General features: G+C 30.9%; 1 protein-coding gene across 1 annotated transcript in view; it reads left to right on the plus strand.

Annotated features, from left to right (window-relative positions):
- Window positions 1-16,153, plus strand: part of KIFAP3 (kinesin associated protein 3) — a 182,426-nt gene that overhangs the window by 142,797 nt on the left and 23,476 nt on the right. Inside the window, exons 18-19 of the mRNA XM_064594336.1 lie at window positions 3,730-3,919; window positions 9,646-9,745. Coding sequence (XP_064450406.1) covers window positions 3,730-3,919; window positions 9,646-9,745 — 290 coding nt within the window. The remainder of the gene's footprint in view (window positions 1-3,729; window positions 3,920-9,645; window positions 9,746-16,153) is intronic.

Here is a 16,153-nt window from a genome sequence, read left to right on the forward strand (position 1 = left end):
CCTTGGAAAATCAGCTTCCCCAAGACACTAATAAATCAAGCTTTAGTGTCAAAAGTTAGCCATGGATGCTCATGGATTTTTTGGTTTGTGTGTTTGGACTTCTGTCAAATGGTTAGATAGTCTGTGGATAGATGGTCTCTTTTTAAAATCTAAGCCTTGTATGTGTACGTTCATTAGTAAGAACATTGCTGTAAGCTTGAAGGGTGATGAGAAAGCTTAAGATTGAAGAAAATAGCATCTTTGTTACACATTTCTACATTTATTACTGTATTTTTATTATTAGAATAGTAAAATCTTATGAGAAGCATGTAAGATAGTAATGCCCAGAATAAGCATGTTTTTTTTTTCTTTGTGCAGAGCATTACTCACTAGGCTAAATAGATTTTATGGATATGTGATTTAAAGATTTTTTTAATGCTTTTGAGATTTTATTTATTTATTTATTAGAAGAGAGAGAGCACTCGAGTGTGTGCTAGTGTGAGCAGAGAAGGTGGAGAATCCCAAGCAGATTCTGCGCTGAGCATGAGCCAGACACAGGGGCTTGATCTCATAACCCTGGACTATGACCTGAACTGAAAGGAAGAGTCGGATGCTTAACTGACTGAGCCACCCAGGCACCCCGATTTACTTTTAAAATTATACCTATTTCTGTAACATTTCACAAATATTAGTAAGAAGCAAATTTTACTCTCAGTGGAATAGCAAACCCCATCTCTTCTGTGTTTTGAGCACTTGACTGGGTTTTATCTTCTGTTCTTACACTAGGAATCCATATGCTTGAACCTAAATGATAATAAAACAATCAAGTCATATGTTTTTCTGTCATCTTTCTTGAATACTTCTTCATTCAGATCATCAGATTTAAAATTTGTCTACCAAAATAAAAAGTTTCATACCTCTTGCCAAGTGAAACAAGCTAGTATTCACAAAAGAAACAATACCTATCAAATTAGTTCCAGTATTTAATGTAGATTTAATAGGCTTTCTGGTATTATAAGCATATTCTGGATATTATAAGGCATATTATAAGGCATATATTGGTGACCTGTAACTAACTTATCTTTAAGGAAAAAAGCCAATTAGTATGGAGAATTTCTTGCCCCAAGTACCATTTACTTTTTGTGTATGCATTATTTTTTTTATCTTAACGGATAAGTTCATCCTTTTCTTCTCTAAGTGTATATGATCAATTCTTCTTAAATTATCTAGCCACTTCTAATATGACAGTAATGCATTTGTGTAGCCAACTTTGCAGCTAACACATACACTGTGCCACGTAGAGAACTAAAAAGTATACTTGCGAAGTCATGCATTTTAAAGAGGTTCAAAATTATATTTAGCATTTGGGCAAAATTATTTTAAAACTAATCACAGTGCTCATATTGCATAATTAGCACCACTTAGTCTTACATCTAGTTTTGGAAACCCAAAGTGAACCATTCAGATCTGTAGCCAATGAAACTACTCGTAACAACATCTCTGTGCTATTATCTTTTTAATTCTCTCTTTCCCTTACACCCTCCCATGTGCAGCCAGGTCAGACCGAACATGATTGAGAACACCATGTGTTATAAAATAAACTTACCAGACCAGAAGCTACTTCCTCTCAAATCACTGCTTTGTCAACAATTCAACACATTCTTAGAACCTTAGAGCTGAAAGGTGACCTTGGAGCTCATTTATTATATTCTCATTACTAAAGAATCCATTCTGCAGTGACCCTGACAAATATTCATTTGTCCTGTGTTTAATTACCTTTTCCACATTGCTAGCCCAAGGTTTACAATGCTGTGATGGCCACAGCTAGCTGTGTGCACTTAAGTTAATTCAGTGTTCCAGGCCTCGTTTTCTCATTTATAACATGACAATAATTATAGTGCTTAATTCAGAGAGCTGTCACTTCAGTTAATTAACAGTAATGGCTAACATTAAGTGTTTTCAATATGGGTTTTCTAAATGCTTTATATGTATTATCTCATTTTATCAGAACAACTTATGTGTAATCAGTAAATGGATGATTATGTAAATTATCATCATATCTGTTCACTGTAAGCGTACCAACAAGATGGGATTTGGTTTTAGCATTTATTGTTTATAGTCTAAATTGTCAATTTCAAATATAGGTTAAAACTGTAGATGTAACTTGGAGTAAAAAAAAACTCTTTTGGGGCACCAGGCTGGCTCAGTCAGTTAAGTGTCCAACTCTTGGTTTTAGCTCAGGTGGGGATCTCATGGGTCCTGAGGTTGAGCACCGCCTTGGACTCCAAGTGCTGAGGGGGGAGTCTGCTTGAAAATTCTCTCCCTCTGCCCCTCTCCCCACTCTCGCAGGCATGCACGTGCTCTCTTTTTCTCTAAAATAAATAAATCTTTAAAAAAAAAAACCTCAGTGATTTAAATAGTGAAATTATAACAGCTGGATTAGTAAATGTTTATTATTTTAAAAATAAAATGCAATAATGTTTATAATCTATCTTTTACACAATTAAATTTTAAATAATTATATCAGGAAATAGATTGAGGACTAATAGGAATGTTAATATTTAACTATTAAAAAAAGGAAGCTTAATAATTTGGCAGCAAAACTGCCATTAGTAGTATCATAGCCAAAAAAATTTTCTACTTCCCCCTCAGTCAAAAAGGGGCATCTATTATAGTTTCAAAGATGTACAGTATAGAACATACAGTCTGATAGCTGATACTGCTAAGAGATTTATCGATAATGTGAAACTTCTAAAATTTAACAAGTAAAATTTTAACAAGATAATAATAAAGTTACATTCTTATAAAATTTTAGACTTATTCTTACATCCCAGAAATTCCTTCTGTGATGACAGTTTTTTACTTTGAGCCTCAGCTTTGAATGAAAATTGCTCAGTATTTAACTAAAACGTGTATTTGATCCATCTGTTAATTACCATGATCATCTTGACTGTGGGAGGACAGTACCATTGTCTGGCACCTTTCCAACTCCTTTCTAGATAACTAAAAAATGTTACAGATGTGACAGAGGAATTTAAAACTAGGATCCTAGAGTTAGAATGACAAGAAATACCTTGAAATCTCTTTTTTTTTAATCTATGCCGTCAGTGGTACTGTCCATTAATTGTTAAGTGAATACACTAGTCAAAAGTAGCCACAATCTGTGGCAAAAGTCGAGAGCTAGATAGGTTCAGCTGTAGCTAACAGTAACTTGCCAAAAAGTCCTTCAGAAATGTTCACCAAGGGCATTCTCTGTGAACAGGTATTAGAGATACAGCAGTAAAGAAGTCAGAATCTTGCTCCTCAGGAGTTCATGATTGGAGGAGGAAATAGACATTTAAAGAAGTAATTATGAATAAGATAATGTTATTTTATCCTTTTAGAATTTGTTTAGAATTCAATTTAATATTTAATATATAATTTAATATAATAAATGTGTTTTCCCTGGTAAACCATTTCAGTAGTTAGGAGACATACCTTTCTTTCCTACTGAAAAGTGTTTATCTCAAAAGAGATGTAGTGAAAGATGTCATTTTAATGCTTAACCACCTGTCATTAGTGCTGCAAGTAATTATAGCCACAAATTTCTTTGAGAGTTGAAGTCTGATTGCTTACCTAAATTCTGAACTGGTATTTCTAATGTTCCCTTTGACCCAAACAAAGAACCTCCAAATTAGTACTATTATCTGAGGGCCGAGGTAGTTCCTTTATAAGCTTACATAGTAATACTTGACTATTTGTTTTCAATAGGAATATGATGAAGAATGGGCTAAGAAAATTCAGAGTGAAAAGTTTCGCTGGCATAACTCTCAGTGGCTAGAGATGGTAGAGAGCCGTCAGATGGATGAGAGTGAGCAGTACTTGTATGGTGATGATCGAATTGAGCCATACATCCATGAAGGGGATATTCTTGAAAGACCTGACCTTTTCTATAACTCAGGTAAGATGATAACCAAAGCAAAATTAAACAGTTTGTATGCTATCAATAGGGATTTTGGTCGACCAACCTTGCTCATTCCCAAGCTTTGGAAGTACTTCTTGTAGTATATAAATGGACTTCTGCAAATGATTTCAGAATTACCATCCATACACACCATGCAAACCTATTAACTCACCTTTTTTTTTTTCCAAGTTAGTCTTTGATGTGATCTCCATAAAAAAAGGTTGTACCCAGGAAAATCAATTACTCTTAGTTTATTACTTTCTAGAATGTATAACTTAAAATGACATCCTCAAGGTTTCTGACTTCTGTTTGAAAACATGATATTCATTTTTCTCTATTTGGGATTTATTTAAATGTATAACTTAACTAATTTATGTTTTGTTTTCCAATGTATTTCATTTTGCCATGGCTTTGCTTTAATTTCGAACTAGTAAACTGTACTTGGTTGGGAAGATTCAGACACTTTACAGCAATAGTTTTATCCTTCTAACTCTGCTAGTGTTTTCAGGGTAAAATTTAATTTTTACATAAATCATACATATATTATAACTGTTGATTCTGCCATACTGCCTTTTTCCAAGGATGAGTTTGGCACAAAGATTGGTAAGTTTCTGCATATTCTGGCTTTCAAAGTGTTGCATTGTTGCCAATATTAATATTACTTCATTTAACTCATTTAGTTGAGAGGAAGAAAAGGATTTCTAATTAAGATCTGTAGCAGGTTGGATATGAAAAGCATTAAGATATTATGTCTGAATTAATGGCTTATTTTTCCCCCTGCTATATATTCATTCACACTTTGTTTTCATAACTTTGTTTTGTGCAAATTGCCCATAAACACTGTATTATTTTTATACTTGATATAGATCCTAGAATCTTGGAAAATTGATACTTTACTTTAAAAATTAAATGGATATCTTCCTAACTGAACTTTACAGTAGTTATGAAATACTGTCTTGTGTTTCAAACCAGATGGAGTAGATCATTAATTTCAGCCAACCAGAATGTCTTGGTTCAGTAATGGCAAGCAGCTGTTCCTTACATACTCAGATATTCATGAAGTAAAATAATGTAAAATATATATGATATGAATTTTTTTGTTAACAGGAATCAGAATTCTATGGAATCAGGTTTCTTGCTTTGAAGATTGATAGCTACTTTTCAGTGTGAATCAATTACTAGTTTCCAAAACTGAATAAAACTTTTAACCATCTCAGTATTCAGCTTTGTTGTTTTAATATGATTAGAACTTCAGAACAAATTTCTAAAAAATTATACCACATTCCCAGAATTAATTCACTTAGGTTAACCTCTTAAAATGAAAATCATAAACATTTTTCTGAGATATTTTATAATTAAAATGTACAACTTATGCTTTTGTGAGAGATCTGAATTATATATATTTTTTATATATCAAAATTTAGAAGCAGCCACAGCTGATGGAAAAATAAATAAATTTAAGCATTTGAAGAGTGGAATATTATCATTAGATATCCTCATTTTTTTTTAATCTCTGTAGACTGATGTTATAGGAGACATTTTTCAGTGGAAGTTACATTGCTATTCGTTTAATAAAGATAAAGGTCTCATATCAAGCCATCTGTATTATTTTAGTTTATTAATTATTTTACCTAGTTCATTTTCCATGAATAATTCAACTAAATGAATCTTTGTGGTATCTCTTAATATGTGTCATGGAAATCTAGATAAAAGCAGCCTCTTGTCTTTCATTGTGTGCAGTTGCATCTTCAGAAACACCAGAGAAATTTGTAAAACTGCAGATTTGTTCGAACACTTGAACCATCTTATTTAAGTCCCTGGTCCCCATGAAACTGTAGGCTGCTTCTGGTAAGAGCAGCCTTAGTAGCTTTTCAGCCACAAAAGTTAAGATAAATGGCCCGTGATTCCTTGAGTCTTATCTTTTATGTTAAAATGAAATAACATTTGTTGCTTCCTAGTCATCAGTATTGCCCTCTATATTTTCAAACTGTTAAATATGTCAAAATATATGATTCTCTCTTGCTTTCATTTTTAAAAAGGATCTTAGTATTGTCATATGAAAATAAGAATCTAGTATCTCCTTTAGTTACAGTATTTTTTTCCTTAGAGTCTAAAATTATTGTAATTGTAGTCACTGAGTAATTTCCTGTTGCATCATAAAAATGATGCTATTTGCTTTAAACATGTTTACCCACAGAGGAAGTGTAATTTATAAAGCTGTATTGCTACTACATATTTCTAAATGCCTTTACTTTTTTGTTGTTTTTTCATCACCTTGCTGAATGTTCTTATTCTTAGCATTTAATATGTAAATACATTTCTGGAATATGAAGCTTACAGTGCTTTGTTTCTGTCTCAGGATTATTGTAAAACCATAGTTTTCATTTACCTATATGTTTCTCTGATATCTCTTATTAGGTGTAGCCCAGTAAATTATGATTTTTCTATTTTAGTAATTTCTTTTGCTCATTTTCTTCATTATTAATATCTATTTTCTCCCACAAGTCACAATTTCACCTTTGGCTAGTTCACTAAAGAGCCCAATATTATGTTTTCATTTAACTTAAAAAAAAAAAAGTTTATTTCAGTAACAATGTATATAAGAAGATACTGAGTTTTTGTATTTTTTACCTTTATTCACAATGTCTATAAGCCAGTTTTTTAACTGACTTGCAAAAATCAGAAGGTTGATAAATTACCTGTGCTCACAATAAATTTGCTTTGATTTCATTCTTGCTCCAGTATATACCCCATTTTACTCATTACCATATTTATCATCATTACTGGGAGCACCTCAGAAAGGTGTATTGTATAACTATGGTCTAAAAGGTTTCATATAATTTAATAACCTAAATGTTTATAATGCTCTACAGCTTACAGAGTGCTCTGGTGTATATCATCTCTGTCTTCTGTTTGTTCTCTGGTAGTTTAAATGTTCCATGAAATTCTTTGGTTCATTGTTGCTATCAAGGTTAGAGTAGGAGCTTTAGAAGGACACTCTTAGATTTATCTAGACTTTATAGTCAAGAATATACGATTCCTTTTTATTACTTCTATAAAAGAATTAACTTTGGATGCAGAATGCTAAGAAACAAATAGATAATTCCAAAGAAGTTGAGGTGTTTGAGTTGAGGATTTAATTAAGGTGTAATTTAACTTTTATTCCTCATTCTAGTAAAAGGATTGTTCATATAGCAGAGCTGCCTAAATTTTGTCAAGACATTATAAAGGACACACTAGAAGCTATAGTTAGTTTACTGAATTAATTGCTGTGCTCTCAGATTATTAAAAATTAATTTCAGAAGAATAAATTTACTCTTTCTTACTTACATAATGTCAGGTTTATTATATTATCCTAATTGTATTCTAGGTTTATAACATTGCTGGCTGAATTTTTAAACTTAGACATTTTTAGTTTGATCTCTTTTTCATGAGCTCCTAGTTTGTAGTTCTCTGTATTCCCTTTATCCTTTTGCTACTCATTTTCCCTTTGAAAACAATGGGAGCTCTGGATCAAAATGAAGATTTTGAGAAATTGACAACAGTTTTTCATTTAATTTCTTCTTAATCTGGCTTAACATTAGGTCATATTTCATGTATAAACTTTTAAACTATAATTCACGTATCTTTTTATTTGGTTGTATTTATTTTCTGGATGTTAGAATCTTTTATGCTACTGGCATGCTGAATATCTTTGTATTCACTTTCAAAGTGTGATAAATATTTTATTTTGTCACTTTACTTAGTTGTGTTCCTCTGAAAGTGGCAGATTTCTTAAATTTTGATCTTCAATTATTTGGTTTTAATTTAACAGAGGAACTATTGATTTTTGTGGTCTTAACCTTGTTAATTTTAGCCACACTCCTAAGAACTCTTCAATTCATCTAAAATATTCTAACTGCTTAACTCTCAATCTATTGTGTCTTGGCATTTCCCATAATTTCATTTTTTGTAACTTTTTGGTGTTTTGCTGGTCTTTTGATTTATCAACTTTTTGAAGACATGGAAACTGGACTAAATATTAGAAACTTTTAAGGTACCTCTTAAGTATTTAAAATTTACTAAAGAAATAAGAGAAATACCGAAGATATTCGTTAGCAATTCAACAATTATATAATAATACAAATCTTTAGTGTACAATATGTAACAAATAAGTGGTACAGGAGTCATATGGAAATACAAATCACCTCACTTACTCACTTGCCAACACTATTACTTAATTTTACCATTCACTTGATTTGTAATAATAATAACTTTATTCCTCAAATAGATTTTATCATTAATTGCTACCTATCTTTCAAGACTCAAATCAGTTCTCTGCCTCCCTCCTCCCCAAGTAAGATTTTCTAACCCCTACAGAACACAGTAATCTCTTTATACCATCCTCTGCCTCCAGTACTCATTCAGTACATAACATTCATTCCTGTTGTATATCATTTATGAATGAAATGTATTATTTAACTGTATCTTAAGTGTTTGTCTGATATTTCACTTAATCTAAAATTCTTGAAAACAGAAATTATATATTGCAACTTTTTGTATTTCCCACAGAACCTAGCAGAGTATTATTATGCAAATGGTAGGTGTAAAATGATCATCTGGTGACTAAATAATTTGCTTACTATGTGTCAACTTTATAAACAATGTTGTGAGTATGACCTAGCCAACATTTATCTAGAGGTCACTTAACAACCCAGAATACTTTCAGAAAAGGAAACTTTAAAAGGCCTGAGAGCTTTCCAAGTAATTATTACAAAAGCCACATACTGAAATACATTTCTTCTATGCCTAGGTTAGCCTGGAAACCATTACTTAGAGCTTTTTCCCTCAAATTCTTTTCTTATTCTTACCTTATTCATAATTCTATCAATAATAGGTTATCTGGTTTCTTAGATTAGAATAAATAAGAAAGTAGTATCATTCTAAAATCAGCAGGAAGCCATAATAAAGACTTAGATAAAGGAAAGGAGCACTTTATAAACAAAGAAAAGAACTCCTCGAAAGCGTAGTGGTGTAGAGCCAAATTAGTATAGGTAGTCAAATATATCTAATAACCTAGGGCATGACAAAAAAGTAATTTATACTTATAATGAAGATTAAGTCATCAAGAAGTAACAAATTATGTTCAATATACTTTTTAAAAACACAGAGAATATAAAATATACTTACATTTCTAACCCAAGTTTGTGTGTGTGTTTTAATGTTGGCACTGAAAGTGTCAAGCATTGCTTATTTAGAAATTAAGTTACTTGAAATATCTAATTTCTTAATTATTCTACACAAATGAAGCTGTCTGGGTATAAAATGTTGCTCTTTACTGACACCATGCTATTTAATATCTCCCTGTCTTTATTCATTGTTTCCTTAGCCTGGACCATCCTTACTATCCTACACTACCTCACTTCACCCCTATCTTTTATCTATTTTTTACACAAGACTATAAGTCCCTTGAAGGTAGAGATTGTCTTATTTATCTCTGTGCTAGTATAGTACTACCACATAGTAGGTGCTCAATAAATGTTCAGTTGTTTTGCTGCATTGTTGTGAACACTTAAGTATGTATGGTCTTCTGCTCATATTCCCAGAGAGAGAAGCATGTCATACTAACATTTCTCTTTCCAGATTAAATATATAGATTATTTTCTATTGTGTTGCTTGATAGGGTAGTTTCCTTTTTATTCCCTACCAATGTTTCACTATTTACCAATTTTCCTTCTTTCTAGATGGATTAATTGCTTCTGAAGGAGCCATAAGTCCAGATTTCTTCAATGATTATCACCTTCAAAATGGAGATGTAGTTGGGCAGCATTCATTTCCTGGCAGGTAAATACTTCCAAGAAAAATCTAATATATGGTGTTTCCCTTGTTTTTGAAAAATAGAATTCTCTTCACTCCCCCACTTCTCTATTTTCATTAAAGAGGAAAGAATCCTCAACATTTTCAAGAACGTGCTTGTTTGATATTAAATTAACTTATGGAGTCACATTTTCTATATTAAAAAAATGGAGATCGCAGATCTGGAAAAAAAAATGCTTCATCACTTTGGAAAATACAGGCTGTCCATTGAAATAGACAGTACCTTTGCCAAATTAATGAACTAGATTGTTTCCTAAGTGTTTTCCAAAGCCAATAAAATACAAGAACACAATACATGTATTTTAATAATTACTCAGATATCACTGTTTTTAGAAGTTGACATTTTGATTCAATTAAAGACTATTCTTCCCTGCATGGCATTCAAATAAAAGATTTAAAGAAAAAAAAATATGGCATTTCAGCATTGTTCTACAATTATAGTAAAGTTTCTCCCAGCAGATGTCTCATTTCATTACTAGTGTCATGGATTTTTAAAATTTTATCAGAAAGTGTGTACAATATTTTCCTCTTCATATCGTTCTTAGAGGTATAATATTTTAATTTAGTCTGTTGAAATTTCACATTATATTGGTTCGATGAATAGGTGGAGTCTTAGTTGCCCTTAAGACTCTTTTTTTCTTTAAAAAAAATTGTGACCAATATGTTATAATTCTTAATGATCACTTATAATAAGCCATTTTAATCCAATAATTATTGCAAGCAATATTGATCATCTGTTGTGTATAATCTATTTTATGAATATTCTTCATTTATTTTAACCTGCACAGCAACATTTTAAAGCAAGTATTATTATACCCATTTTACAAATGAAGAAATCAAGGCTCTAATAATTTAAGTTTAAATAGTCAACTCACAAAAGTAGGGTGGTAGAGAAAAAATTTGAACTCCGGTCTATATACCTCCAAATTTTAGGTTATTTCTAGTATAACATGATGCCTAATTTGGAAGGAAACATAACATACTATAGTGACTTTTTAAGTGTTTTTGTCTTTTTTTTTTTTTTACCACAACTCACATTAAGAAATACATTTCATATTGCAACCTAGTGCATGCACAAAGATATGTTTATATATATATTTATATATTTGTTTATGTACATATATACCTATACATATAATGAAACAAAAAAATTTTTAAATGATAATTACTCTTAGTACCTGTAATGCACTATTCTGTTTCATTTTTGAAATGCAGATTGCAACCTACTATATGATTTCATAGTTCATTGATGGTTGTGACCCAAAGTTTAAAAGCATGTTGAAAACTTAGGAGTATTACATGAAACGCGGTATAACCTTATATATAGTTCAGTATTCTGTAGTGAACTTTAAATAAATAATAACACTTCAGAAATAGTTTCATTGGTGTACTGGATTTTCATGGTAAGAAACTCTTGCCTCAGGACATAAAAGTTAAACATGGTTAAATATCAGAAAGCATATGGCTTTTGATTGCTTCAGATGTTTCTGTCTATATTAGCTATAATTATTTAAATAGAGGCTCTGTTTAATCATTGTAACTACTATACTCCATCATGTGACAATTCACTGGAAAAATGTTTTCTGAAACATAACTGGAAAAGGAAGAAGTGATTTGGGTGTATAATCCTAATTATTTATATTGGAATTTTTGCTGATAACATTACAAAATTAATTATTGTGTCATTTATGTTTCACTATGAACAAAAACATTATTTTGGTATCTCCTGCAGATATTGCCAATCTAAAGAAAGCAGACTAATACTAATCATGCATTACTAATTTCAGAAAGACTTGCTTTCATTTTTTTATATGTATATGATTAAGAACCTGAACACTTGGATTAAAATTGAGTATTGAAAACAGTGAATTTATGAGCTCAATTCAACAAAATCTCTCATTTATGGTTTTCAAAAATGGTCATTTTATAAAACAATAAAAGTGTTTTAAGAGATAGTGGTACCCAATGAATAAATTATACATTGTGTCCAAAGATTTCAGGATTTTATTCCCCAGTTCTGTTAATTTTTTTTAAAAAAGACTTTGGGAAAGCCTCTTACCTTTGTACTTTCAGTTCCTTCTCAAGGGTAGAAATATTTGTTGCTTCTTTTACATCATAAAAGACACATCACAGTGATGTTGGCTTAAAGGATTAGCTAATAAAACATACTATAGACTATTTTTTTCAAATCAAAGGAGTGAAATACTTATTATAATCATTTTGATTTGAGAATTGTTTGACCTGTAAAAAAAAAACTTCCCCTGAGAAAGTTAAGTCTTTCATCTCTTGTCTTTTGTAATTTTTCAGGCCTTAAATCACATAACTGTATCATTTTCTCTTTTTATTTCCAGAAGAAATAATTTACAATGAATTTCCTCAGTTTTTTTGTAAGTAATCAAATAAAAAGGGACTGTAAATTGTATCAGCAGAGATACAGAGAAAGTATATAGTATAGCCCAATACTCATAGTTGCTTTTTGCTATAGTTTGTTTTATTGACCTACTCTGGAATCATTTACTCTTTCTTTTATTCAGTCATTTTTGGTTGGTTAGGATTCTCTTTTAATAGGATTTCTGTGCTCTTCTTTGATAGTAACAAACTGTGGATCTTAACTCTGGCTTACTTTTTAATTCTGCAAATATTTAAGTATTTTAAATTGCTACATAATTATTCACATATTTCGCATGATCATTTTGCTGCATACTGTACCAGATGTGAAATTTTAAACTAATGGCTACCATTCAGCTTCTGATATCCAATAGGTAAATTTAAAGCCTATTAGATCACATAACATTGCCTTAAAATACTACTTTTGAAACTTTTTACTTTAAATAGGAATATTTTAAACAAAATAGGAATATTTTTTGAGAAATGTGAACAGAGAATATTGGAATCTTATTCTTCATCTCCTTTGGAAAGATGAGAATATGCAGACTTAATGGGCAACATGAAAAATTTGAGTTAATAATGAAATTTGTAAGTATAATGTCTTGATTGAGTTCTGCATATTGAAAAAAAGTGTTCTTTAAATACTTGTAAAAAGAGGAAATGTTACCTATTTTGAAAGTTTTTTTCTTTAAATCAGGGAAATTATCCAGATGACTTACAAAATTTTCCCTGTTCTTTATCGTATGTCTTTTATAAATAAGCACTGTCAAGTAATCTGGAAGAAGAATTTTTTAAAAATTAATGTATAAAATGTGAATTTTTATCTTTACCATTGTTTTTAATGATTTGAGAATGTGAAATGATACGACAGTGCCAAGTGGCATGCTCTTCAGCCAGTATGCATGGCTTCTCGGTCCTTGTGGTTTTTTAATATATTAGTTTTAGTGGGTTCAGGTAAAGTAGATGATCCCAAGTTCCTGAAAGGTAAAAAATAAATTTCTAATTTGTATGATGAGGGTTTTTTTTTAATTATTCAAAGAAAAATTCTTCACTTTATTCCTAAAATGACAAAGTTTAGTAATAGGACAAATAGGTCTAAAAATGGGGACACTAAGCCAGATTTAGAGAATGGTTTAAACCATTTTAATTGGTATTTTTCTTAATGGCTTAAACCATTAAATTGGGATTAAAATCCAAGTGATCCTTCTTAATCTGAATGCCTACACTTTTGTAATAAACCAAGGCAGTTTAATTGGAAACAGTAAGTTAAACTCATCTATCCTATTCTGCAGAGGAGACTGGATGTTTGATAAAATAGATACTGGCAGTTGGACAGCAAATCCTGGGTTTTAGACATGCGTCACTATCAGTTTGAACCTCTTGGCGCCAGAATTTCCCGACATTTAGAGGTGATGCAAAATCCATTAGGGCTCCAAGGCATTAGCTATAGAGTTGCCAATCCCAGAGGGTTAGATGTAAATCTTCCCCCCCTCCTCCAAAAAAAATCTGAACTGGTGTTAGAAAGTAAAGTGGAACTTGCTATTGAAGCTAATTAAAAATAATAGGAGTAGGACTAGCTTTTTTCCCCCTTATATACAATATATCCGCACCATATTTTTGGACCGTTTTTTTTATTATAACTCTTACTTTTTAAGACTAACAAGAACCTCATGTTGAGTATTTTTAAACTGCTTCCAGCTTTTACAAATCAGTTTTTGTTGCAGTAAAAATGGTCCATTTTTCTTTTATAGGAATCCAATTTTCATAAACTGGGAAAAAAAATTGCAGAGACTGCTTAGGTTTCCTTGGGGCTTTGAAAAATATTTTTCAGAGGGCCTGGAGTTCTTTGTGGTTGGCACAGTGATGTCATTCACTGACCGTTTCACTGGAGTCAAAGATGAAATAGATGTGTGCTTTATCTGAGCCATCTGATTCTTACACTTTCATTTTCTGTGTGTGTTTTAGATAGCCTGCCTCATTCTTTCCCTTTCTGAGAATACTTGGGCATTAACTATTCTGTCCATTATATGTATTATATATTATACATACACACTTTTTATTCCATTCTTTCTAATTTATTTTTTTCAAACATTAAATCACAGTTGAAATGATAGTTGCACTTTTTAAAATCATCCTGAGTAGAACTAACAAATTATTTTCTTAATATATAAAAAATAATCTTTTATCCAAATTTTTAAATGTATAATTTTTCCTGAGACAATGATTCTACATGTCAAAATTAGACTTATTTCTTTAGCTCTCAGGCCATTTTAATTATACTCAGCTATTTAGTCAGTTTTTTCATTTGAAAAAAGTAACCTCAAAATTACATATTCTCTGTCTAAATGTCATTGTGTAGTGTTTACAGAACTACATATTATTCTTAGAACTATATATTATGAGAGTATTTCAAAGCAGTTATTCAAAGGAGAAATCAAATTATTGTCTTTCTTAGAACCCTTCATTTGGTGAGTCAAGAAGTTCTTTTATATTGAGAGGAATGTAAATATGCTTATAAAATACCTTCTTTGATAAGTCCTGTATCAATTTTAATTGATAACCCATACTCTTCTATTCTAATAAAGTTTTAGTGACCTTCATTACTGAGTAAGTAGTATAGAAATTATATGGAAGGATCAAAAGAAAATGAAAAGCACCTCCTAGAAATAGCTCCTTTGATACACATTGAGGCCAGCCGTTTGTTCAGCAGCATTTTAGGAACTAAATGAATTGGTATATACTTATGAAATCTTTTAAAGATAGTCATTCAGTAAAATACTGCTTTATTTACTGTGCTATTAAATTTTTATCAAAAATTATAGTTTATTAATTTATTTACCTATTGATTTTTCTCAGAGGAGAACATTCATGAGAAGTCTTTAAAAAAAAATCTCCTGACTTTAGTAATTTTTTTCAGACATGGTGGTTACAAAATAAAGGAACCAGATTCCATTTTCACCTATCAATTGCCAAAATTTTTTTAATACTAATACCCACCCAGAGGAGCAAAGAAGTACTCAGATACACTTCTGTGGGAATTTAAATGGATAAAACCTTTGTGGAATGTATTTGGTAATAGAGAACAAGATCCTTACATTGTTCACTTCCTAGAGCTCCGTAATTTCATTTCTAATGATTTATCCTTATGGAGTAATTAGAAGTAAACACTAGATAAACAAACTATTAAAAAATAAGTGTTTGTGTGTCGAAGTGTAAGTGTAGTGAATGTCGTGTACACCTATTTAATTGGGGAGTAAATGTTATTTTTAGCACCTGCTTTTGTGCCACATGATTTTATTCACAGATTAGATTACACCAGTGTTCTGATTTAAGAACATAAATATGAAGGTCAAAATAGGTAAAAATATATATATTTAGCAATAGGTAATCACTTTACATAAATTCTCCACTTTTTAAAGAACTGATCACAGAGATCACAGAGATCACAAAAATTTGATTTTTCCTTATTGAAAATTCTTTTAAAAAAATATTATTCACCCCTAATGTTTTGATAGCATAAAGTGAATATACCACTGCCACATCTCTGATTTCTAGTAATGAAATTTGACAGTATGTTTGGAGTGTTTGGTCATTCCATTTATATTCATTTGCATGTATTAAAACATTATGACAAGAGATTCATTGATTTAATCTTAATATGTAAACATTTTCAATTAAAAAACAAAAACTTACTGAATGCTTTGTATATGCAAGGCACTTATTATATATCTTATTGACTCTCTGTTCCTTCCATACACATTTGCGTAGGTCCCTAATAATTTGTTCTTGACTGTATCTAGTTTGGGGTACTTGCAAGAGTTACTTCTCAGTTTAAATGCAATTTTGTGAAGTCATGATTAAAACAGAGTAAAACCTCTATATAGAAGCTGATGGAGGTTGGGTAACAGATATTATTCTATTTACTTTTAAAAGTTGCTCTGTGTCAGGGTATATGATTTGGTCTAAAAATATCTAGATCTGTGCAAT

The sequence above is a fragment of the Mirounga angustirostris genome, unplaced genomic scaffold, assembly GCF_029215605.1.
Source record: "Mirounga angustirostris isolate CCGP_5_RB_7025 unplaced genomic scaffold, mMirAng1.0.hap1 SCAF_6, whole genome shotgun sequence".
NCBI lineage: Eukaryota > Metazoa > Chordata > Mammalia > Carnivora > Phocidae > Mirounga > Mirounga angustirostris.